General features: G+C 42.6%; 1 protein-coding gene and 1 long non-coding RNA gene across 2 annotated transcripts in view; one reads left to right on the forward strand and one right to left on the reverse strand.

The window, feature by feature from the left end:
- Positions 1–809: 809 nt before the first annotated feature.
- peli1b (pellino E3 ubiquitin protein ligase 1b) overlaps positions 810–27291 on the forward strand; it is a 42503-nt gene continuing 16021 nt past the window's right edge. The window contains exons 1-2 of the mRNA XM_075480397.1: positions 810–1195; positions 26707–27014. Coding sequence (XP_075336512.1) covers positions 26932–27014 — 83 coding nt within the window. The 5' untranslated portion in view covers positions 810–1195; positions 26707–26931. The remainder of the gene's footprint in view (positions 1196–26706; positions 27015–27291) is intronic.
- On the reverse strand, positions 14319–21705 carry LOC142397003 (uncharacterized). Its single transcript, XR_012772584.1, has 2 exons — positions 21515–21705; positions 14319–14393 (listed from the first exon to the last, which is right to left on the reverse strand). It is a non-coding gene; the product is annotated as an uncharacterized LOC142397003 (long non-coding RNA).

Consider the following 27291-nt stretch of genomic DNA (forward strand, 5'->3'; position numbering starts at 1 on the left):
CTTTTAGTGACCCATTTTCATCAATGTTATGTTATGTTTGGTTTTATCTGCTTTGAAGCACTTTGCTTTATCATTTTTCAAAAAAAATATTTTTCAAAAAACTTATTTAGGCTACTCTCAAAACCACTATATATTGTAAATTATGGTACATACATGCCGCTTAAGATCTCTTATTTCTGAGAGTAAATTTTGTATAAACATTAAAACTTTTTACTTTTAAATTTTAATCAAATTTAACACTGTATTATTTGCATTTTGATTGTCATTTGTAATTGTCTAATTTTGGGACTAATAACGTCTGAAAATGTGTTGCATTTGAAGTACCCCGGAAGTAGAAAATCGAAGGAATTTTGGCTTTCGATTAATAAAGTGGGAGGGTGGGGGGAAGGCGGCTTCATTCAGTTTTGCTTTATTGTGTACAACAAACAAACTATGCGCTAGTTAACAACTATATTTAACAAGTTCACGTAAATAAAGTGACTAAATGTACTTTGTATTTATTCATTTTTTAATTTTTTTTGTCAGTAGAAAACATGTTGCAACACCAGTGTAAAAAGCGTATAGGAGAATCGCATAAAATACAGAAGAAACCAAACGCAAGTCATCCCAAATTTCCAAAAATCGATTTCTTTTGGCATTTTCTTTCATTTTTTGCTAGTGAGCGATGAGAGTCTAAAATTTCCCAGTTGTTTATGAACGTATTTGTAGGCTCATGTCTAAGAGTACTGCAAGTCCCAGCATCCTTTGCGGTGACATCGTTTTCTTTTTCCCCCCAGTCTCCTCCTACAGCGCACGCACGCAGGCAGAGAACGGGCAGAACTGCTCAGTGTTTACGTTGAGATGCTCACAACAAAGGACAGCGCACCGCGGAGAGGCTGTCATTTAAAATAACGCACCGTGGATATTTTTTCTTATACCGAACATTTGTAACTGATTTCCACGAGAAGGGGATAACAAATAACACCTATCTTCATTGGCCTGCGTCAATATTATTTTTTATTATCACTCAGCTTAATATTTGGTTTACTAGCTTAGACGCTAAGAAATTAAGGTGAAATTCCCCCTTTTTTTTTGTATCGGTGGGACGTTAGCTAGCTTGCTAGCCTCAGCAAGTTGGGAAAGCTGGTGGAAAAGCTCTGAGCTCCAACCGACCCGAGGCTTGGGACAATAATAGGACTTCATCATTTATATCGCAGTGAGTACATGTTTACAAGCCACCTTAGCCAGATAATTAAAGCAGCCATAGTGGTATAGCAGCGTTTTTACGCTAGCCTGCCTGTTCTCTGTTATTAAGTGTCACCTGCTTTGTCCTGCCAGCTGCTGTGAGACAGTGTAATTTATTAACGCTACCTTACCTCATTTGGTAATGTCCTATCACTTAGCTGGTAGGTCGTCACGGGCAGTGCTGCAGCTGCAAAGTACCGATCTTTGTCAAGTTATCTGCACACACACACACACACACGCACGCACGCATGCACCTGCTTTTACTGCTTTATCACTGTGGAAATCAGAGGTTCTGTTGAGATAAAGCCTCTGTCTGTCCGGGACTGTATCTTTGTGTGCTGGCAGGTTTCAGAGATGCTGGTATTACTTTACATCACATCCATCCTGGGTGCTGACTTGTCACAGGAAGGGGTGGGTGAGAAAGAAGGGAACATTGCCTGAGAAGGAATTAAAGCCAATACACGGACTCTTCCCATTACCGAAGCTTGATAGCCAGTTAATGACCCACCCCCTTCCCCCGCTTCTCTATCTCCCGTCTCATTTCACCCCTTTAACCCGCTTTCTTCCCCACATGTGGTCTTCCTCTGTCTGGTTCAATCCGTCATAGCTTGTAAAGGATGATGTGATAAGTTGTAAATCTTATAGATCTCACCACTTCACTCCCTATGTTTGAAATATCACTGAAAAAACAGTCATTATGACCCCCTCCACTCCCCCACCCCTCCACCCCCTGGGGCTTATTTTTACTGTCTGCTTGTCATGGGAACCTTTTAATCTTGAATTTTGTGAAATGTCGCTCCACCCTATTGAATTCTTTAGACCGGAGGCCTCCCCAGAGGTGGGGAAATGTTACCTTACCTATCAAAAGAATAATTCTAAAGTTTCGGATGTGGTTGAAGAGATCATTCATACATTAGTTTGTTGGGAATTGTCCCAAATTAAGAAACCAATATATGTCTTTGGGACAGGCCATTTAAGTGTGTATAGATAATCAGGAGCTTTTCATCGTCTGGAAATGGAGCAAAGCTAGTTGAAAAGGTGGAGTGAGTGAGATGATCTTTTACCAAACTTTATTGGAAGCAAGGCTTTCTGCAACAGGACTGATGTTTTAAGCTATCTGCAGCAAGTTGAGAGTAAGACGCAGAAGGAAACAACAGTTTTAAATCGTGCTGTGTGACATCGATGTGTCCTCACAAAGATACAAAAATAATCTCACTCCTGCTTTTATTTATTTACATTTAAATTGCTTTTCCATTTGCTTTTCGTTACAAAAGAAACAAGAAAATACCAGAATAGCAGCTACAGATTGATTGAACAGGCTTTATGCATGTAAAATGCTCTTTTGCAAGAATTCTCCTGCAAACAGAAATTGGAGGTTAGATGTGAGGTTGATATCAGCTCCGTAACGAGCTTTGCACCGAGGCAGAGCAACCCTGTTTTATAGAAGACTTTTTGTGATATATTTGTTCATTTCAATGTGTTGAAAGCTGCCGCTCCGGTGCTCGTTGTGTTACCGGGGAGAGCGCAGGTGTTGTGTATATACACGTTTGCACATTTTCACAGGGTGTGTTTCCTACAGGCCCCTGTGTGTATCTCCTCCTGCTTGGTTTAGAGTCTCAATTTCAGCGAGGAAACTCGAGCCGGCGGTGTCAGGCAGAAGCGTAGAGAGAGCTCAGATGTCCAAATGGAGGTTCAGTGCCGCTCGTATCCTTAGTTACCCGGTCTGCGGGGACATGGAGAGGCCTCCCAGTCTGGACATGGTCTGGTCTGGACAAAAACGATCTCATAACACCAATTTAATCAATTATGTCTTGATCCCAGCGAAATTCAAGACCCGATGGGACAGTAAAACTCGACAACACCTTAAAAGAATTACAAATCTGCTTGCTATTTGAATATCAAAGCGATATAATTTCATTTACATCCACTTTTGGGATGCTGAATAATTCCTGAAGTGGATGCGATACTTTTTCAAAGAAATTTTTGGCATTTTAGAACATAAATATGTAGCCATTCGTGTTTAAGTTTTTAATTTTTTTGTCTGAAATCTTCATTTTTATTTCTCGAGAGGATTGAGAGTTTGTGGGTGAGTTCAGCACTTCATTTGGCCTCCATAATGTGCCCGATCCCTACCATTTCTCAGAGGGTTTGGACAACTCAGAGTGGCAGTGGAAACATTAGAATACAGTTTAAAAAATTGTAGCGTGCTGGAAAATCTTGTGATGGGATCACACCAGCAGTGACGTCGACGAGAACTCGAACCATAAAATATTGTGATTTTATCCACCAGAAATTGATGCCTCATGGGGAGTTACACATTTGAAATTATGTGGAACCGGATCTTCTTTTTGATCTCAGCGACACACCCTTACACTTTGGGTTTAGTGTCTTGCGGTGTTGTGATGTTATCACGTTCTCAAACTGCCTGCAGACAGGCAGACAGACAGGCTTATAAACACCTGTCAAAGTACTAAAAAACACCTTTTTGTGTTTTTATTTAACCATGATGACAGGCAGGCTGAAGCACCGTGCTGTCACAGCTGATGAAAAGTAGTGCCAAGGTGAATTTAGTCTCTAATTTTCACCGTAGACTGAGGAAAGGGTTTTAACACATATCCGCGTAATGGAAAAAACAATAAAAGCTGACAATCACAACATTTTGATATTGAGTAGATTGAACCCAACCGTGAACAGCTTCGTCATTTTAAAGCGAGCGGTTTTGTGCGTGCACGTGCCTGCGCTGTGTAATCTGTCGGGGGAGCTCTGGTGAGCTCGGCGGGTGTAATCATCTGCGGAGCTGAGCAGCAGCTTTGCTCCCGCTGTGTTTGAGGAGCTTGGCTCGCTCCTCCCGGTCCGGCTTTACTTTCTGCTGGGCGGGTAAACAGGCTGAAGTTTGTGCAGGCAGATTACGTCTGTCATGGAAAGTGGGTCAGACAGTGGGCACGATTTTTATGGCCTTGTTTCTGCAAGGTAGCAAAGAAAAGAGGAGGGGGAGCGTCAAACCACCGCGGTTTTTCCGAAACGTAGCTTTAGGAAGCTCGTGTTCTGGAAGCTGTTCTCACACTCTACATGGCAGTCACTGGCAGCCTGGCTGATTTGTTGCTTTGTTGCATGCTTCATGGATACATGCAGTGTGTTCTGTATGTGACTTTCTTTGCGTTTGCGGTCCAAGATTTGTTAAACCAAGTATTTCCTCTCGCATTTATTGGCAGCTTCTTTACTTTTGGAAATGATTCGTGCACAAATCATGTACTTTGACAGCTTTAGGAGACTTTCAGTGCTAGCGCTGAAAGTTCATCTATTCCCCAATCTCTTCAGTGGGGAAAGGTGGCTCAAAGTCACATTTATGGGGAATACACTGGGCTCAAATAGACAAGAATAACCCTTTAAAGCTTTCGGATGCGAGTGGATTTATTGCTAATGGTATGCCATTTTCATCCAGCTCTGACATGTCTTTACCCCACTTTTTATAAACCAGGGAAAACAAACGTCTCCTTGTGAACGCTTGCATAGTTGAACTGACTTTGCATGCTGCCATGCAGGTTTAAAATCAGGCTAAACACACAATCTTTATTACTCTGAGCATGTTGACATGTTCTAAACAACTTCTGCTGTGCATCAGTTGCAACTCGTCGGGTTGGACTCAGTACGGCATGATTTTTGGAGCATATCTGCTTTGTGATTGTGGGAATTGTAAAGAAAACTTTGATTTTGGTTGACGAGATGCATCGAAAACTGCGGCATTGTAATGTTTTGTTGGATGAAAAAACTAATGAGTTCGATAGGTTGCAGCGTAAATTAATCATCAAGAAAAACAAGCAGTTTTTAGTGATTTTAGCAGGTAATAATGTAACACTCCATGTAAATTTACTAAACTAAAGCAGTGGAGACAAACATGTGGATTATGAATGAATATGGTCTCGTGAGAGTAATGGCTTTAAATACTTCCAGGATTACGCTGTTTAAAGAGGACACAACATGAATACAGGAACAGAGAAGCACACAGATTTAGCAGTGATTCGATGTCCATAAAACCCACCTTCTTCTCCGCTCCACCTACCTTAATGTAGCTCCTTTGAGGGCACAATTCTCCATCTAAAGAGCTATTTTAGTAGCAAAATTATTCAAACCCAGAATGAAGAATACATTTCTAATCAGGCCCCTTTCCTTCAGCTCCTCAGACAGACTTTTTTCCTCCTGCTGAAAATAACCGAGTCAGAAAAGAGAGGTAGAGCCGAGAGTGAAACAGTGAGGCTGTTCAGCGTCTTTTAAAAAGCTGTTTGGGAGTCCAGTTCTGTTTGGCAGCTTTATTGATTTAACGGTACGCCAGTTGGGTCCATGAATGGCATCCTTATTTGCAGAATTTGGTGGAGTTCTGAAGAAACAACACCAGGGATTTGAGCTGGAAGATGCTGGAAAAGAAAACTTAAAAACAGAAATTTGCACCTTTAAATCTCTGGAGCTCCACTGGGTAAGAGCGAAAGAGAGAGAACTGAGTGCATTTCCTGTTTTGCCGCCATATTGGATTTATGGGAAAGCAGAACTTCCTGGCAGTAAATTCTGACAACAGTGTGGTTGGCAGAGAAACGTCCTCCGCGGTCTTTTCACTTTCTCTTTCGGGTGCATCTTTGATTGCGTCTGCAGCGCCTCTGAGGGCCCAAATTTCCACTTTAATGATACAAACTTTTCATATTTCTACACAGAAATTGAGATTACACTAAAAAACAATTAAGGAACTAAATATATAAAGCGACAGAGTAGGAACGGAGTGTGAGAAAGTAAAGATAGCAGCTCTGCGGGTTCCTTGCTGCATGGTTTGTTCGAACAGGCGACTGCAGTTTAGCACCTGACACACATTTCGTACACTTTAGCCTGTAATTATCAAAGCCCCTCTGATCATGCTCGATAACCATTTCCTGCCTCACTTTCCTACCTTCCTGTCTCAAATGAGATTGTGTGTACGTCATCTCTCAAACACTAATGCTTGAGTGGGGCACTTGTTGATGCTGTGGCTTCCCCACTGAGTACTGCTCTTTCTGTGAATGCAGAGGGAGACTAATTGCTGAAAATCCATTAAATAAGCAGTCATAATTTCCTTTTTCTCAACCAAGCTAATGCTTGGAATTGAGATAAGAAACACAAACAAACTTGCAAGTGAAACTGTTGTCCAAAGCAGGAGTTATAAGTCATCTTAACCCCACTGACGAGTCAACGCTAGCCCCACTAAGCATCGGCTCATTTCATCTGCCCGGACAGGAGACTAATGACTACAAACTATGACCAGTTGTGTACGTTTAAACCCACGCAGATCTTTCCATTTGACTTCCAAGAAAATTATGACCCTCATCAACACTGCAAGGACCCAAACAGCAGAGGAAGGTGAACGGAAACACGAACCAGCCTTCATCACGCAACCGTAGCGACTGCTTCTCCCTGTAGGGACTGTGATAGCGACTTTTAGCTTAGCTTAAGATGAAACAGTCATCGCCATCGTGTACTTCAGATGACCTCAGGAGTCCTTCCTCAAAAACATTAGGCATGGAAGAATTAAACTTCCTCACATAAACAAACACGAAATATTCCCACGCAGAAGGGGTTGGAGCTATGAGAATTTATGGAAAATGAGCAATAAAGCTGGAGTGAAATCAAGTGTAGTGGACTCATCATGATGATTACATTGTCCATTTGCACATAACGTACATATTTTTCTCATTATTCTCTTATGAATGCTATTTTTTTCTATATATTTTGTATTCTTCTCTTATTCATCTGTTGCACGGCCTGGGAAATCTTATCCTGTCTTATCTTATTTTATCTTATAACGAGATAACGCATGCAGGCTCTGCTCGGGCACCGCGAATGACACGACTCTTGTCGCATGGGTTTAACACACTAGGTAAATAAATAGGTCATTTTTGTGTTGGTTTTTGGATTTTCTGCTCTGTTCACAGTCGCTGTAATAGACGTTTTTTGTGCCACAACTCATGTATTTGTCTCCTGTCTGCAGTTAAAAGGACAAACCAACATAAATCTGGTTTATATTACAGGATAATTCCTACTTTTACGATGTATCAGTAGCAGTGGTGATGTAGGATTCATGCTGAGAAGAAACCAGTTAAGAAAAAAAGGGAAATATCTTTCAAATGTAACGAGTAAATGACTCTCATTTGTATGGCAGGACTTGGGGCCCTCATGGATCCACTTGTTTGTCTGCTTTTTTCTCCTCCAATGCATTATGGGATATATTTGCTGGGCGAGTGGCCATTAATTATACACCGCTTTTCATGGTGCATTGTGGGATACTTTGAGTACACTATGTTGGGTATATGACATCTCATCTGTCAATCAGATCACTATAAAGTGAGTAGTGAGTGATTTTGGACAGCAGCAGCCACCATTCAACAGTCAAACGGACTAAAGGTCGAAGCAGAAGAAAATGTCTGCGCTGAAGAATCAAATGATAGCTGCTGCTGTCACATCCCTCTGTTGTGTACAGTGTCAGTTCTGAGGTTTCACAGGCTTTTTCTCAACTATTAAACTCAAACAACCCTAAAACTTAGACTGAATCCACACGCCGATGTCTCTACCGGGAGCTCTGCTGTCGCGTGCGCTTTGTATGCCTCATGCAGTCAAAAGATGACACTCGGCGGTGCAAACACTGGGACATGTGCATGTTTGCACTCGAGCCACTTTGATTTATTCAGACCATCGCAAATTTGCCTCGTGGGGGCTTTGCAGCCTGTTTAGTGTTCAGCTCTGTCCTTTGACAGTGGAAATAGGATCACATCACAACAGTCCTCAGATCGCTACACGACTTCCTGTCCATCAAAGAACTGTTTTTTTAAACACACTGCTGTTGTTTAGAAAGCTCAAATGGTTTGGGGCCAAAGTATATCTCAGATATTCTTAAATATATATGGAACAAACTCCCAGAGAGCTCCAGGTCTGCTTCCTCTGTTGCTTCCTTTAGATCAAACCTTAACGGTGCGTTCACACCAAACGCGATGCGAATATTCGCACCGCCTTCATCGCGCGATTGTTGCCGCAGGTGTAAATTAAATTCCATCGCCTCAAACGCCTCTTTCGTGCGAGTAAAAAACGAGTGAATAGCTCAAGGGGCTATCCATGGCTGATCGCGTCCTTGTACCTGCTGTGGCAGTCCGAGATTCATCTGAAACGCACACGCCGTCGTGTCTGGGTCAGTGACATCATCCGGTGGTGCATTCAGCTCGGATAATTTCATCGCCTTCTCCAGGAGTTGCGTCTGGATGACGCTAATTTCCATGTGCAGTCCCATCTGCAGGTCACAGACAGCGCCTGTCCATCTGTCTCCACGTCACTGTCGTACAGAATCTCAACGCTGATAGGCTGTCTGGCGCGAATATTTCGCCAAACTTGGATTTTTTGAACTCGCGCGAATCGCATATTTTCACTCGCGCGGCGGCCACCGCATCACCGCACCGCCTCACCGCTCCTCACCGCGCCTCACCGCGCCGCCCCACCGCGCCGCCCCACCGCGCCGCCCCACCGCGCCTCATCGCGCCGCCGGCTCGAATCCGCGTCTAATCGCGTCTTTGCATTGACTTTGTATGTAATCGCGTCGCCCGACCGCGTCTGGTGTGAACGCACCGTAAGACTTTCCTGTTTATCACTGTGTTTAATTAATTAATTAAATTGAAATGCAGGATATTAATCCATAGCTTTCACTGCACTGTATCTTGTCAGGCTGTTTGAAAACAGATTGCATCTTGCTTGTTGCCTTCGTCTGGCTGTTTAGATTAAGATTAAGATTATTTGTGATATTTGTTTTTGACGTCCACGACACAGAAACATGGGTGCTCATAATATACGTCTGCATCTGTGATTGTGTCATTTTCCTTGACTTTGCTTGGGCGTGTGCTTTGTTGCACGTCCACCAACAGCACTGTTTGTTGTGTGCGCATACACCAATCTGTGTTCTTCCTACTGAATCATTAATGAGGCTGTAATTCAAACCCCTCTTTCCCCCCCCCTTCCTTCTGTCATCACTCTGCCTCCTCCAGGAGCAGCTCACAGGAAAACCAGTGGGCTGCTCAGTCAAAGCAGAGACGGGAGGACCTGCCCTGGAAACTGAAAACACTCACTAAGAACCAAACTCTTGTTTTTTAGCATTAACATAATGTCCAGTTCACCATTTTGTCCCAGGCAGTGTGTGAAATGTCATGAAGTTGTCCTGTTTTTAATTTCTATGTTCTTTTGAATGTTCTTTTACCTTTTTGTTAGATTTTCCGTCCAAGAAACAAAAAAACTCATCTTTTAAGCTTGATATTTATCTTGAAATGTGTCATACATAGAACATTTTTACTCTTTACTTACTTTTAAACTTTGTTATCATGAGAATACGTTGATTTTTAATGACATTTTCCCCTAAACGGCACCATATTGCAGCACCTTTTGTTCTCCAGGCATTAAGGAGTAATCATACATTCTTAGATTAAGATGTAAAACTTTTAACTTTTTAAAGCGTCTGGAAATAGATTTTTGGAAGTATTTTGAACATTATTCATAGAAGAATAGACACAGCAGTGCTGTTTTGAATTATTTCTGCATGGCTACGAGTTGGAAACAATTAGGAGACATGAGACTTTAATCGTGAGTCAGGTGCACAGTTCCTCAGATGGATTTCAGTCCAGTGGTCACACCCTGAACACCAGTCCGATAGTGTCTCGGGCTGTAGCTGAGGGCCCTGTTTATGTGGGGGATTCTGGGAAGATGCCAGTCCCACGGAGGCTCCAGAGCAACTGCTAGTTCATTATTAGGAGTTAATTTAATGCTCAGCAGGAATTTGGCGCCGAAGCCTCCGTCTCCAGTCTGTCTTTTTATGAACGTTGTGTGGAAATGTGGCCGATGCCATCGAGCACTGAACAAAGATCTTGTCCGGGGTGCACTTGGCATACTTCTGTCGTTAATTAAAGATTTTTAAGCAGCATTTCTGGGACGTTTGAGTTAAAGTACAAAGCCAAACAGCTCCTGATGCCATCCTCACACCTGCTTTCAGCAACACAGCTCAGGTTGACATTCCTAACCTTGTTTCTAACCTTGAAGTCCTTTTCTTGACCTGCTCCAGGTATTTCATGCCTGGATGTTCATGGCTGACGAGTGTTGGTATTGTTGTGGCAACGCTTCCTCTGATCGAGTGCCTGGCTGCGGCCCAAGTGGATTATTTTAATCGTCCTTGTTACAGACCTGTGCTTTTTTCCGTCATCGTCGCAGCGATGGGAGAGGCTCTTTAAATGAGCTCAGCTTGGCTTATTGTTGGCCACTTCAGTGTATATGTAGAGTCACTGTTTTGGTAACACCACACAGGGAAGTGGTCTGCTTTTAGGTTTATAAGACCTCTGGTGGAAGCTGATGGTTACTCCAGAAAGCCCAGATACCAGTTAGTGTGGATGTCTTGTAATGCTATGTTTTCATAAAAAGGGGGGAAATTGAACCTACCTTACATAAAAATGACAGATGGGCTGCAGTTAATGAATTTTTTATTTGGCGTATTAGAGAACACGTGCGCTTCAGTCATTACTGTAGGTCTTCCATTTATTCATGTCCACATTTATGCCATTTGGAAGACTCTCTTATAGGAATGAATTACAGCTCTGCTCAACTTTCATGATTCAAACAAACACAACAAAAATCAGCCCTTCTGAGGATGGATACACATTCGGTGGTTATCATATCACCCCATGTGATGGGGTGGCTGTAAGCTGCTGAGGACATTAGATATGTCAGCCAGACTGTCAAGTTTTGACTGATGTTTTTCATATTCACAAGAGCAAGGGATTAATACAGTAAATGAGGAGCCACTTTACTTTTCTATCCCACAACAGTTAAAGGGGGAAATTGAATGGCATGAAATGTAATCAACAAATATTTTTCGCTGTACTTTCAGGGATTAGCGACAAACTCACAGCTTAATCGGGAGTCTCGTAGCGTCAAACACTGTTAAAGATATAGTGCTGATAGTTTTGAAAGGCTCATGAACAAGACCTCTAGATCTTTCCACTCCTTTACTTCCCCTCCGTGAATCGCCACCTTATCGTGGTGGAGAGGTTTGAGTGCCCCAGGGATCCCAGGAGCTATGTTGTCGGGGGCGTTTCGCCCCTGGTAGGGTCTCCCAAGGCAAATTGGTCCTGGGTGAGGTGCCAGACAAAGTGCGATTCAACAGCTCTTATGATCCACTGATCAAGAAACTTGCAGCTAGGTCTGGGGGGGGGCGGAAACTTGTCAGCCACCTGCAGGAGGCGCCATAAAGGACTAGTACGATCTGCAGCCGGTCTGATTACCAGCTGCTTAATTAGCCACTACCAAACAGAACTGTTTTGCACCATTCCACTGCCTTCTTAATCCTCCATCCTACAATGCACTTTACTTACTTTAAATGCCTATTTTATGTTTAGATATGTCTATTTAATGTTTAGCTATGTGTCATTTTTTACCAAATGTCTTGGTCTTCACCGTGGGATGGTGGGAAATTTAATTTCGATTGCTTTGTATGTCTGGTACATGTGAAGAATTGACAATAAAGCTGAATTAAATTTAATTGAATTATGCACGACTACTATATTAAAATATACATGTTTTTCTTTTGGTGTATTAAGAGTATAATGATCAAGCATAACATTAAAACCAGTGACCTGTGCAGTGAGTGACACTGATAATCTGCTTACAGTGCAGTGCTCTACTGGGAACTTGGGTCTTTATATTCACGGGGATTTCACTTTGACACCCACATTCATAGACCAAGAAGAATGCACCCACAACACTTCAAAAGCTGACAGAGGACATTTTGAAAACGCCACATTATAGTGGGCCCCACAACGTACAGAAGTCAAAGGAACCACAGAGATCAGACGCTCAGGTCTCAGAGCGTCGGAGGTGTTTTTGCAGCACAAGGGGAAACTAATCAAAAAGCACACGAGCTGCTTTAGATATTGCTGCTGATTATTTGTGCCTTTCCATTTTGCTTTTACTTTGATCGGGATTTACTCAAATTTCCTGTTTTCTTTAACATGGGCTCACGGGCTCACGACCAAAAGTTGAATCTGGAGGTTCGATGAAACACCACCTTTAGTCTCCGGTGCTGAGTGTGGATCAGACCTGAGTGTGGATATCTCTCTGTTCAATGTACCCCCAGTTACTCCCTCCTTCCCCTCGAGCCACGTGCGATGGGGTTCGTGAGATTCCACCCCAGGGTATGTTTCCATCCATCACAGTGTAAATACAGGGCCTCACCGATATACACACACACACACCAAGAGACACACTGGTGAACACCTCCAGGGACCAGCGAGTATGAGAGGAGTGTGCATGTCTGTGAGTGGGAAGGGAATTGGGACTTCCTGTGTGCATCGACACGCTGACGCTGTGTAAATCACCACTCTGCAGGCTGCATAGTGAGACAGACATGTTTATTTTATCCCGTGAAGTCTGTGTGTTCAGTTTTAAAACGATAAGCTCGGTATAGTAATGAAGATGTATTCTAATCATGCACACTCATGCATTATTCGATTTCAAGCTGCCGCTCAGCAACACATGTCAGCCATTCACACTCGGGTTTGTGCTGATAATGAAGGCTTATCTGTCTGTGTACACCCTGCTGAGCTTCAGGAGATGTAATTCATGCTACATTAATTTCCTGTAACATTGCATCAGCCAGTGAATTTCCCTTTCATAAGGTCCTCAGCTGATTTATGGCTCCTTTGGATGATTATGGTTTGGTGTGCCAGTTCTCATTGTGGGTTGACTTCAAAACAGAAAAGTGTAGATCTGAACACATCCAGCCAGCCGAACCCATGGAAAAGGAGAAATAAAGTACGTTTTTAAGATGAACAGAGAAGTTGTAGCCCTGCTTCTGAAATCCAAATGAAAAAATTAACACCCGTCATTTGCCAAAAACAGATTTGAGATTTTGTCTCATGGCGTGTCCTGTCATCCAGACAGTTTGGCAGGTAACCAATGTTCAAATTTATTCCCTTAACTTGAAGGGGAGAATTGTCTTATTAAATATCTGTCTTTGATTAGCCATAAAGCTGTTTACATAGTAAAGGATTGAGACTGGAGTCCTTTTGAATGTTCCTAATTAGGGCCGAGGCTGTCACGGTGATTAAACTGCAGCTGACAGAAAATGGTTTAGAAATAACTGATTATTATTATTTTTCTTTCTCTTTTCATCTTGATGCCCATATTATTAGTAAAAACCTAGCAATAATAAGAGAACGGACACACCTCCTGTAAGGAACGGCGCCCATTTATCAGAAATCAATACAGGAAAAATTATTAAAAAGTTTTAAAACCTTTTAGGTTGTGGAAACAGAAATTAAACAAGGCAAATATGTCACGTCCACAGCACAGAAAGGGACAATGATGCCATTTAAAGGGGCTTAAACTATCAGTGAGTCGGTCAGGCGATGGAAAACAATGTAGAAATGGGACTTTTCTGACAGCTGAATGAATGCAATTATGCACACACGACTATCTCTAATGATTGTAATCTGACAGTTGATTTTTGTTATTTATCTAGATTACATTAGCTTAACAAAAGCTTGTCAACCTCCACTTCTTTCTTAAAGGAAACTTAATGCTCTTCTGGCTACGAAACAATACATAAGGATGTAAATGTAACAATAGATAAGTTACATTTAGTCATTGTCCTGGTTTTATTTGACTCTTGTTTATCTTCTTTTGTGTTGAATATGGATTTTCTTAGCTTACATAGTTGAGCATTTAGGCTAAACCGAGCCCCTCCCTTCAGGAAAAGTTAATGTATGCTCACATAAGATAAAGTCTTTGTGTTATTAGCTAACTTTCTTTGGGTGTGTATCCACATTGTGTTGCCCCGACAGGGTGTTCGGGAACACTTCATCCCTTACGTGTTGACAACACAGCTCACAACAAGCTCTCAGCTTCATGATAAAAGCAGGAATCCTGACTGCTTTTATCATGTTATCATGGAGTTAATGTTCCTGACCACAAATGGGCTCTTTTGTCTTTATTGTGACCATTTCTGTGAGATAAGTCACATCACCACAACGGCTGTGAGATGAACATAGCCAGAACAGCTTCTTCTTCTTCTTCTTCTTCTTCTTCTTCTACTCCATTTTCTTGGTTGACCCGTTGAAGACACCAGCGCCTTTCTGAAAATAGAAAAACCAGCTGAGCACATAAGCTCTCCTGATTGGGAACAATTAAACAAAATAAGCTGGCGCTTAGAAAAACACGAGCCCCGAAACACACCCTTTCCCTTCCACGTCCCAGGTGACTGGGATATCATTGATCAGACAAATTACACCAAGGAGACCGAATGGAAGGTGAAAAAGAAAAAGAGTATCTGGCATCAGGTTTGCCAGCTCCCTCTCCTCCTCAAAGATCAGTTTCCGAGTGATCGAGCGTCTAATCGTCGCACTGTGCAAACCAATCCCTCTCCCTTGACCCAGCTATGCAACTCTACACACAGAGGCCCGAGCGTCTAAGATCAAGCCCACACACACATGCATCGTATCCTAAATACTCTGCGTGTGCGCACACAGCCTCCCACTCTGAAGCGGAAATCTCCAAAATACTCAACCATAAATTGTAGGGTTAGCACATGATTTGACTTCTTATTGAGTGTTGTTTGGATGAAAATGTTTTCGGGACCAACACCGAGGCTGAGGTTTATGGTCAGACCCCGCAGCCCTACGGCATGATGTGCTGCACAACGCTCCATTTTAGTCACCCTTTGGAAAAACAGTAAAAACTATTCCAAGAAACTGTAGAAAGCCCTTCATCTCATGTCCTGAAACAGACGTGCGATATCCGTAAGATGGATTTTTTTTGCTCTACAGCAGGTTTAATAGTTTATCCGAGGCTTTTGTAGGCTTGAGTTTCTTGTTAGCGGCACTTAGACTTGATCCTGCGGACAGTTATCCTTTGACCACCAGCTAGTTTTGGAAAAGTCTTTCTGGCACGGCTCAGTCTGAGAATCTTTTAAGATGAAGCTAATAATTTATCCAGAGCTCTTTACTGAACAAACATCATGTCAGCTCTGCTGGTGGAGCGAACAGTTACACTCATCTGCAAGCTGAAACTGTGAGTTGAGTTTCTGACCTCCTAAAAACTTGCAGACTAGTTGGCTTTCCCACCGAGCAGCTGTTGTCGCAGGAAGCTGAGGTTTCTGATCCGAGGCATTGACGTGGGACTGGTTTTCCTCACATGGAGGTCCCCTAAGTGAAAAACTGTTTGATTGGAGACGTTTTCGGCTAATTGCAGGTGGTGAACTCCACCCTTTAAGTTACCGTCTGAGCCTCTAAGTTAAGTTTCTGTGTAGTAGTTGACAAACTTTTAAAAATAACATGTAGGTCGAGTAGGATGTTTGGTGTTTATTGCTATAAAATCAAGGCTGAAGTTGATTTTCAGCTCCTCTTAACTGTTTTGGTGAGGCAGACTAATGCAACTGCAGTGTTGAAGGACTCTCAAGTGTCTCATTTTCCCAGAAAAACAGTTGACACTCACACTGTCTCATGATGAAATCTGATACCTTGATGATCATTTTTCATTTCTTAGGGAGAAACCGGAGATGTCTTCCAAGGGTATTTTTGGCTGGTTGCACGTTACAGTGCAGCGTGGCTACAGCAAACTGCTTACTCACATCAAATATGACCGTTTTATGACAGGAATGTGTCGCCACTCTGGACTGAGTTGTTAACCTTCACACCATTGGGTTTGACTGTAGCTGTGAGTTTAAGAACATGGACATGACTTTTTTTCCTCCATGGAGCAGGCGGACTAACCCTGCTTTGCAAACAGGACACGGGTCGAGTGGGTTGGAGCTCCTCTCGGGGTGGGAATTTGACAAAGCAAGCTTTTAGCCGCTTTCGGACTGTAAGAACCTTTGGCAGTTCTAATAACCTTTTAATCCGCGGGGCCGTTTTCTCCCGTGTTCGGACATACAGGAACTCGGGGCTTTCTCCCTTAGTTCCTATAACTATTTAGCTCCTTCTCCGAGGTCGGGTCTTTTCATGGTTCTATTGAGAATGAGGAGTTGTCGTCATAGTACAGAGCCCCGCCCCTATCCGCCATGTTGGCAGAATCCTAGCGAGAAAACGCCGTTCTCTCCATTCGTTTACATTGTACGCGTGTGTTTTTAAATCAGTAAGTGTATACAGTACGGAATTGCAAGAACATGCCTGGAAATCACTGCTGTGTGAAGAACTGTTCCAGTACCTCACACAATACGTTTGGGAAACATAGGAACAACGAAATACGTTATTTTAGGTTTCCTAAATGGATGCAGCATCAGGGAGAGCAGGTGTCTGACCTGCTGCAGGGAGCTCGTAAGGATCAATATTTTGGATGCTGGACAGTTTCTCCAAATACCGCTGCTTTGCGCTTGTAATAAGCTTGTCCCTGTAAGGTCCCTTTTCTTTCGCCTTATCTCTCTGCATTGCTTTGCTTTCTTTCTTTCTTTTGTATTAGTCTCTGCCCTGCCGAAATGACAAATGCGGGAAGATATCCGTTAAGATATCCGTTAAGTTAATGGCGTTGCCCCTGGCAACCAATAGATTCTTCTGCCAACATGGCCGACCGGCCGACCGGAGTCACGTGACTCCTCATTCTCAATAGAACAAATCTAACGGAGGTGTGTGGTGGTCGGTAGCTACGCCCCATGTCATGCTATCACGGCTGAAATGTTTACTCATAGACACAGACACAACCGGCGGGTGTTTAATAAGTTAAACTTAAGGCTGAGTTATACTTCTTTTAACTGCCCTTGCGCTTTCTTCTTGCGCGTATGTTAATGGCTCGAGACGTTTATACTTCATTTAGCTTTGTCGGCGCTTGCGTGTGCTGCATGGCGATTCACTGCCAGGAGAGTAGGTGGAGTAGCGGGTTTTTTCAATGACAAGCCTACTATGATGAAAGGAAATTCACCGCCAGGACCTCTTCGAGTGATTCATGCTTCTTCTTCTTGTAAATAGCCGGTATTTTGTCAGATTTTCAACACCTTGGGGGTCTAAACGACTACTTTCTCGCCTGAAAATGTTTCAAATGTTGCTAAAGTTATATATTTACAGAGTTTATAGCTTAAGGGAAATCAGCTTTTCAGGCTGGCTGATTTGGGCTCGGGCAGGAGTGAAGTGCACTGTGTGTAAACGCTCTGCATACTGTCTGATCGATGAGTATGTCGTTTTCAAGTAGTAGGCTTGCGTCTTTTCTTGCGTGAAGTTTAGAAAATTGAGGTGACACACGCAAGCTCGCAATGGGGGGCTTGCAACCGCGCAAGGGCTTGCGTTTCTTCTTGCGTCTTGCTTTGCGTCTTGCGTTACCGACTATAAACCAGGCTTTACACTGGTCTCATTTGTCTGCAGCGCTCTGCTCTCCTTTCTTCCTTCATGAAATGAAAAAGTATCGTCTCCTGACTCTCTGTGAGCTCTTCCAGCCTCGATATTAGACGCCTGATGTGATTGTCCATGATTAATATCACCATCATGCAGACCATAAACACAGTGGCCTCCCCGCTCTCCATATTAGCTTCTTGGTGGTGTTTTTTCTACTCTCCTTACTTTTACCGTTTTGTTTTGTGTTTGAATGTAGCGCTAAACGGCTAACGGCTAACGGCTAACACGTCACTGAAGCAGACGGCTGCGCGCGGCGCATCAGTCCCTATCAGGTCCCGACTCATGTGCGAATGCAGACTGAAACAGTTCCGCTGGGGAAGGATAGTTATCAGAACGAAATTCGAGGAGGGTAGTTCTGATAACTACTTTCTTAGAACGGTCTGTCCGAAAGCGGCTTTTGTTAGAAGAGGCGAGGTCATTGGGATTCTTAGCAGCATGAGGTAGATCAGCTGAGAGGGCTCACTCCTAACATCTCTTGTTTACTCAGAACGTAACATTGAACCTTCGTTATCTACCTAACCGCTTGTTTTTCTGTAGCTCGCCGAGTTAATAGGGACGCGGGAGAAGGCAACATGAGCGATGTGTTGAATTCTCTCATTGTTAGGTGACCTGTCACGATGCTAAAGCTAAATAGGAAAAAGATTAAGTGATTTCCACAAGGCAAAAGGTAGAATTTTAGATACTTATTTAATATTTTAGGCAATTACAGCTTTCACATTGCAAAAATAAAAAAAAGGGGGAAGGACCCTAAGCGAATGTTTGCCTACGTTTCTTTTCTCATGTGTCTATGCATGAAATCTGCACGATATATCTTTTAATTTATCTGGACTGTTGCTTGTTTTTAAATTCATTTAAATTATTCTATTTGTTCCTCTTTATATTCTTTTATGTATTTTTATTGCTTCTTCCACTCCCTGCTGCAATGCTTTTATTTTATGTAAAGCACTTTGAATTGTTTGTACATGAAATGTGCTATACAAATAAATTTGATTTGATTTGATTTGATATCGCCAGTACTTTTTGTAGTTCTTGGGGGGGGCTTTTTGTCCTTTTTCCTCCTCTATTCATGCGAGCTTGTTGGGCTGTCTGGTCTAAACTGATCTTTTAAGGTGTGTATTAAAGTTTCATTACTGTGAAGCTCTTGGGTGAGCCCAGGATTAGTAGCTTGTTGCAGTAGTTAGCCTCTTTTCCTCCTGGTGACTCTCAACACGAAGGCCATATTTGTGTCGGTATCACTGCTCAGTTGAGCGGTCCACCGTGATTCATTGATCTAATAAATCTTCCCGAAGGTCTCTTTCAGTGACTCAGGGGCGATGGCTAAATACGCCACTTCTCTCTGATATTTTTGCTCGTCTTTTGTGTGCTTTAGAAGCCTCACAGCTGACACAGCGCTGATGTAAATCTAAAAACACTCCAGAATGAAAATGTCACTTTCAACGATGTTTGATGCAGGAGAACTTGATGTATTTACGTCTCACAGCTGATGTTTTCTCCTTGTTTTGTTCTCCCGATGATGACTGTGAACAAGCTATAGTGCAAACAAACAAAAAGAGAACCCCGCTGAGGCTTACTTACAATTATTAGAAATATGTGCACAAATAAACATGTCGTGCTGCTCTGCATCACTCCAGTTTGTACTTTCTGCTGTTACAGTTTGTGCTGGGATGGTGTTTCCCAAGCACACACCAGCCGAGCAGATGTTAGTTTTCAAGGACACACAAACCTCCAGGTGAACTCCCTACAGTATGTTCTGTATTGATGTGCATAATTCAGAGTCCTGTTTTTTACTGTCACAAAGCGGAGTCAGTAATATCCCCGCTCAGTCCGTAATATCCACAAGAGCTGATGTTACTCTGTTTTCTTTGATTTCTGAGTCCGTTTTGGTATCGTTATCTAGAACGGAGCTCTTAAGAAAAAGAAAGTAAAGCCCTCTGTTGTCTTGTCACGATAAAGGGAACAAAGTGGCCGTCAAAGGATTAAGAGGGAGATGAAGAGCTGAGGAGACCGAAGAGGGAAAGGTAGCGGCAGACGTGTTTTTGGGAAAATTGCTGCGGTGAGTTTTTCTGAAGAGCACGTGATTCTGCCGCTCAGCTTGAGACAGCTGGAGAGCTCGTTGGGAACATGAAAGGTGCGAGATGCCTAAAAGCCGCAGTGTTGGAGGATGTGGCGAGAGCCAGTAATACCGGGATGATTAGAAATCTAATGATCTTCTCCATGAAAGGCTTTGACAGAGATCACAGCAACCACAACATATGAGATGAGCCTGTTTTTTCCTCCTTTAGATTTCTCAGTTTTACACACACCCATTCTCATGTGAACAAAGCTGCCATCCACGTTCAGTTCGCTTCTGTGGCCAAATCTTAGCCCAGCAGGCTGGTTATGACTACATCTTTGAGTGTTACGGTAAGTCTTTAAACACATCCTGAAGACAGATGGATGATTTTCTGACATTTGATGAAAAATTAAACCGTAGCCCTATTGTAGAATCCCCAACTTAAATACAACCCTGAAGATAAATAGATGAAAAAAAGGATGGATGAAATGTTTGCATCAGAGTAGAAAGAGATTTAGTTAGAGACCAGAGATAGAAGTGATTGAATATTGTTAAATCAGTCTACACGTTCAGGAAGCCAGACTGGTGTCATACCATCTTGAGTCTTTTCCAAGCATCTGTGATTAATTATTGATCTGACACCCCGCTGCCAGGAGGTTTGCGTTACCACTTTCCCGCAACAACTCCTTCTTTCTTTGCATCTGTTTCTTACATTTTGCTTACGTGTGAGCAGCTTATATTGAAACTTTGCAGCAAAACTACACTTTTTTCGGTATGTAGGTTTGTTTTTTTCTGTTAATGTTATTATAGTATCACATAATGCTTTTGACTTTAAGTGATGTGGCATTTACTTTGTCTGTATTCACTTATATATGCATTTTTTTTTTAGCTCTTTCGGCCTGTTATCAAGTGGTACAAACAGGAAAGTGAACGGAGAGAAAGAGGCTCGAACCTGAGCCGACACCCCTACTTACACGTGGGTGTAAATATTTTAAATACTGCTTCTCTGGCCCTTCCTGTGTTCTGTTTTTGATCAATTTTCAGTCACATGTCGTCCGTTTGAAAGCGTTTCAGGTGCAGGATCTGAAATGTAAATCACCTCCAAATATTTAGACGTCAGTTTTTAGATCGCTTTTTTAACATTGCCCTACAAATATTGCTTGTAAAGACGTAGTTATTCGTTATTCGTTATACGGTTCAACATAAATGGTTCTGGCCAGTGTGCAAAATGAAAAATGTAATCTCAAAAGATTACTTTCAGGCAGCTATTTAACGGTAATTATCTCAGGCCTAATTGTCACACGAGCCCATGAGTTGAAGCATTAAATCCTGTTGTTCTTGTGTGTCAGGACCCGTCTTGCAGTAAACTCTGCAGACTGTTTAACGCCACAGTTTCCTTCTGAGTGTCTCTTTGTCTAAAACCCCGTTGGACTACCTTCTGACCCATTTTTTGGCTCCTGATCTGCCAGCTGAGAAAAACACACAGCCTGTGGTTACCTTGTTTGTAACCCTGAAAGTGTGTCACCATCTAACTTGCCATAATGCTAGCCTTTACCCACCTTTGAACTCAACGTGAGCATAGGCTGCGTTCGAACCCCGAAGGGAAGCTGTTTCACACGTGTTGCTCTTTGCCATATGCTAAGTAGGACAGTTTGACATATTTTGCTGTTGTTAAGTCGGCGGTGCATTCAAAAGAAGAAGTGCAGCTGTTGCCCTGCTTCCTTTCTAACACGAAGAGGTGTGTTTACGTTTTCTCCTGCCTGCGTGCGCGGCAGCTTTTTGTCTTGTGTTGGCGGCCCGTGGGAATGGCAGGTGTCATCCATACCTTGTTGCAGTAAAGTTTTATGAAGGTCTTTGTAGGTGTGAGGTTGTTGTCCGTGCTGTCGGCAGCATGCTGCTACGATCCGTGACCCCGGCCAGCAAAGTCAGCCTCGCTGAGCTCTGGATATATTGTTGTAGCTCTGTGTGTCTCGGTAGCTAAGCAGCAGTTGGCACACCGCCACGCTGAGCTCTGTGTCATGCTGAGCTGCAAAGGACGACAGCTTCGTCAGGCACAGACTTAAGTTGTATACACACCCATACATGTGACACATAAGTCAAATTCCTTTCTTTTCAACCCTCAGCCAATTTAGTGATCATGTATTCGTTCAAGCAAAAGACACGGGCTGTTTTCACAGCCTCAAATAAAGCTGCCAGAGATTCAACTGGAAATTTTGGTCCGATTTAAAACATTTTTTTACGAGTAAAAGATGCTTTAGGACTTGAGGGTAACAGGGAGTGTAGAGCTTCCTGAAGGACTACAAACACATTTCTGTCTGCTTAAAATATCGTGTTTTTTTTAAGGATAAATCAATCACTGTAAATATGTCGTCTGCACTGATTACTAAGCAGTTATGTCCCAGATAGTCCCAGAGTAACCCCTCTGCTGCAGGAGCTAAAAAAAGACGTTCTGCAGACGCCTAAAATATATTGAAACCTTTGAAAAAGTTCATGTGGTTTTTCAAACGCCTAATGTGAGGTTTTTACATTGTTCTTCTGAGTTTCAGAGCATTTTGCATTTCCTCGTAGTTTTGAGCCACACGTGCGCTGTTTTCCAGAGATGTTCTGGAGGCTGAGAAAGTTCGGAACATTTGCTCCTAACTTCTTGGGCATCAGAGTGTGAAAACGGCACTCTGGAGCGTTTACATGCATCGACCGCACATGCTGATGAGTTCCTGTTCATCATTCTGCTCTCCACTCGCTTATTGATATTGGAGACACGTCCAAATACATGTAGTACTGAAATCAGCACAAAATCTGCTATTTCCGAAGCGATGTAAGCAAAAACACTGATTTGGCGTACTTTTAGCATCGTGTCCTTCTCTGTGCTTCACCTGGACTCAGCTCTGGAGTATTTCCAGCTGTGAGAGCATGTCATCTGCAGAGAAGGGAAGAGTAACTGCTGGAAACGTTTGAAAAAGACTGTATGCTTGGACACAATCGGGACGGGCAAAGTGATCGGTCTATAAATCCAGAAAATAGTTGGCAGATCAAATGTTAATTAAGTTGTTTGTGAGGTTTTGACCTCTTCGAAGCAGATCTAAGACGGAAAGTTCATTTAGTATTCTGGACTCGTGTTCAATAACAGGACCCACAGCACCCAGACCTATTCATCTCCTTCCTTCAGTGTCTGGCTCCATACATTTAAAATCAATTCCTGGCAAGTCAGCCAACAGTTCTCCCGATACGACCGACCGTGCACACACACGCGCGCACATATGAGTGTGTGAACACACCAAAGATTTTACAAGCTCATTGTTGAGCACACTGTATTGTCCATGGGCTGATAACGCTTCATGCATGTGTCGGTAGGTCGTTCTTTCTGCTAGGGCGAGCAGCGGGTTCAGGCTTACTTCCAGTTTCATGTTGTATTCACTGCCAGTGGGGATTCACAGTTGTTCCCACCACCCGCTGACCTCTGTTAGAACGTCGGTAAGATGTCGCTGGGAGAATATTTGGCTTAAACTGCGATTTCTTTGTTCAGTTTCACCTCTTGCTTGATGAATCTGATTATAGCTCATAGCTCTGCTGTTATCTGTGCATGTTAACGACCGATAAAACTCTGAGCGAGACGCGAGTTAAAATTCAGTGTTACTGTTGACACTACCTGGTGTGAGGCTGTGAAACAGTTTGATAACATGTAGGCTGTTGGTTAGCAGACAGGATTAGGCTTGTTGATTTTCCAAATTGTGTTCTTATCACATGATTCAGGGGCCGTCACGAGCCAAGTTATTGTGTCTTTTATTCATTATTCTTGGTATTGTCTTGTTTGAGATGCATCTTCTGTCGTGGTCAAAGGGGCATGAACGTCTCGCCCCCATCTCGTCATGTTCATTTACTGAGATATAGGTCATTTTGAAAACATCTTTGGCATGTGTTATGTCTTCTCTCTGTCATAATAAAGGTGTGTTTACATTGTTATCATCGTGATAATATTTTGCCAGCCTTTCTCCACCACCCAGCCGAGTTTGTGGAAAATAAATGTGAGTAACAGAACGTCCAACTCAACTGTCTAAGTGCAGCATTAACCATACAGTCTTTAATAATTTAAAACAAAGTGAAGCTCTTTGCCTTCACCTGGGTTGTATCAAAACTGGTCAACCTAAAGGCAAAGCTGTGTGTAGTGTAAACACCCTGTTACTTCCTGTTACTTCCTTAATTAGATAGGAAGCTGTGTGTGTGATCAAGGGACCACCAAAAGTCTGATTTAGTAGATTATTGCAGCATTTTTAATGCAAATTAAATCATAGGAATCTTAACATCAGTCATATTAAAGTTTGGAAAATCTAGGAAATAATATTTGTTGGTAATTTTGATGAGGAGACCTCATGTTTGACCATCAAAAGCGAATCCAGAGGTCAGAAATCATCATGCAGAGTCCTGCTGATTAGACAAAGAGCATTACATGTTAAAATGAAGAAGAAAACTTCAGAACTGAACCATGCAAACAGTTTTGACATTAAAAGAGACAGAAGCCAAGTTTGCTCTGCTGTTTTTTAAACAGACTTAGATGTGAACAAGAAAAGGTGAATATAAATGAAAATGAAGTCTATCCACTTGCTTACTTTGATGCGATTTCGGGGTAATGGAAACAACTGTGTGAATTACCTGCCAAAGATTAAAATTAAGTGACTCACAAGCTGTTTCCGGTCTGACTCGGCAAACAATGAGCCCACGTGACTGACCATCAAATCTTTCCAGATTTGATATCCCAGATATCCCCAGAGATTAAAGTAATTCCTGAACTGGAGCTCTTTCTGTGTTCCTCTTTTGGTTGCCCACTGGTTTTCAGTTTGGAGAACTACTTTTTCTACTGAACTACAACCACTGCTGCTTTAGATTAGCTTTTATAGTGCATTTAAACCCAGATTGTGCAAATTTTCCTGTAAATTGTGGGTTTTTTTCGGGCTACAGTCGCTCTACTAGAAGCTTGTTTCAAAATATAGAGTAAAGCTCAGGAACTAGGTTTGTTTTCTTGGTATAGTCATGGAAGTTTGCATGGATCTTACTTCTCTTTACCTTCAAGTATCTCCTGGAGACTCATCTGTTCCACGAACACCTCCTCTAACACCTCTAACTCGCGCTTTGTTTGCACATCTTAACGTGCTCCTCTTGCACTCTGTCCTTTAAATAGATTTAGTGCTTATTGCCAGAGTTTCTTGCTGTACTGAAGTTTCATTGTTGTTAGTCTCTTTGGATAAAGCATCTGCTGAGTGGCTCCAGGTATATTTAAGTTTTAAGATAACTCTATTCAGACAGCTTAGTTTCGTCTTTAAACTGGAAACAAGACATCGACAGGTAGAGGACAGCCGGTATTAATGGGTTTGATGGGACCTTCTTGCACCACATGTATCAGATTTGTAATGCATTACAAATACTCAATAATGCCTTTAGTGTTGAACAGTGCCTCTGTATGAGACTATATGTTTGATGCATTTACTTGGAAGGCCCCTGAATGAACTCATCCCACTCAGTCTGGTGGGACTGCATCAGCCTTCCTGCCCCCATCCATCCTCACCCATCCTCACTCATCCTCACCCATCCTCGCTCATCATCAAAACACTGCACGTCCCACACTTTATTCTTCTGCGGTTTTTCACCCTCTTAGCAGATAGGCACCCTGGGAATGATAGGAGAAATATTCAGCTTCAAATGAGGCACATTGCCTGGAAGTGAAATAGTGGCGTTATTGTTTGGAAAGCCATCTTGTGATTTTGTACAATGTATTCCACTCTTTTAAAACTTTTTGAGTGGGAGAGTGGCAGATTTGCACTTAAACTGAAACTCATGGTGATCTGCTTCGGGCTGGCTGTAACAGGAAGTCCGTCCTCTCCTCTTTCTCATGCCCTCTTTTCTCACACGTTCCCTTTTCTCTGATTTGCTGCGTATACAGAAAGTTGTTTGTAAATGCTTACCTCAGAGGATGACTCAAAAAACAATAGCCACCCACCTCACTCAGCAAAAAAGAATGCATGTTAATTTCCGACCATAGTTGTTTCCTTGATTTGAGGATGTGAAGATTTACTTGAAACTTCTTGGGAAGTGAAATGTTTCCCTCCAGATATGCTTGATATTGGAAAAACAAGCTATGTGGGGTAGATCTATAGGGATACGTTTGTTTCTGCATTAAGGAGTTGCATACTGGGAATAAAGTCCACCTCCAACCATGGGTGAGCAGTTATATTTTAGTAGCTAACATTTCCTATCCTTAAGGGGCACTCAGATATAATAGTTAGTTGCCTTTTTGTCATATTTGATCAAATGTTTCCATTACAATAAGTCACAGTACAGACAATCTGTGACGGGATCCGGTTGCTCTGGCTCATCCTTGTGCCGGGGTTTACGAGCGTGTTCACGCATGACAAAGCTGAGGCACAGCAGAGAGGGATGGGGGGAAACCTTGTTTTTAAGATGTCCAAGCAGTGTTTTATTTGATGGCAGCATCTGTGGGAAAATATGTCATACTTGTTAGCCAAGTTGAGCTATCATTAGCAGCATTAGCACCTGCAGGCTCATGCCAATGTCGAATGTCAGTACCCATATCTACGTTTGAGTAGTTTTATTCGAGTTTATACAGGCTACACCTACAGGGTGTCATACTCCTCATTTGACCCAGTTTACTTGTTAAAACAGTGGGGTGTTAACAAGAAGGAGACAGCGAGCCTCCAATCTGCTCGGGACACTATCGTGATACATTAGTAACATGTTAAAAAGTTAATAAGGGGCTATTTTTCACTTTTAAGACAACAAAGTGGTGGTTTATCCTTCTTTGTGACATCTGTAAGATGGAAGAGTTGGCACATCCACTTGTACAAATTAATTTTTGATGTTATAAGTAATTGTGGGTACGATCTGTTTGGCTTAAATTAAATATCTGGAAAACTAATGTTAGGGCATGTGAATCCGGTCTCTTTCTTTCAGGCCAGTTGGTGTAAACACATTAATCTTTGTGTTAATCTTTTCTTTGCCACTCCGCAGGGCGGGACAAGCGACACTGCGAGAGACGGGCACATGAGGTATGAAAGGGTGGAGCTGAGGATCAGCTGACCCCTCCCCTTCCATCTCCTCCTTTCCTAGTGCTCCAGTGGATCGGCACCTCCCCCCCTCCCTCCCCCTCCTGTTCCCCTCCTGCCCCCCGTCACCCTGTTGGGTCTCACTCGTCGTTCCTTACCTCCTCCTCCAAACCTCAGTCAGCGGTGCTCAATGTACTCCCCGGAGCAGGAAAACATCTCCACCACCGCCTCCACCAAAGTGCCAGTGAAGTATGGAGAGCTCATTGTGCTGGGGTAGGCATCAACAAATCAACTCATCATCACACACAGATCACAGTTTTACTACTTAGTGATTTACATCAGTTAAAATGGCAGCATTTCAACATCTTCTAAAAGCCCAAATACATTTTTCGAGGGTCAGAACCACCATCTGCTTGTCACGTTGTTATTAAGAATCAGGTGGGAGGAGCTGGAGCCTGAGATGCTCCAACTCTAATTAAGTCTTTTGTCTCTAAATTATAATGTTACGATGAAGCACAGATTCACATGAAGCAAGTAGAACATACAGATT

The sequence above is a fragment of the Odontesthes bonariensis genome, chromosome 2 (genome assembly GCF_027942865.1).
Source record: "Odontesthes bonariensis isolate fOdoBon6 chromosome 2, fOdoBon6.hap1, whole genome shotgun sequence".
NCBI lineage: Eukaryota > Metazoa > Chordata > Actinopteri > Atheriniformes > Atherinopsidae > Odontesthes > Odontesthes bonariensis.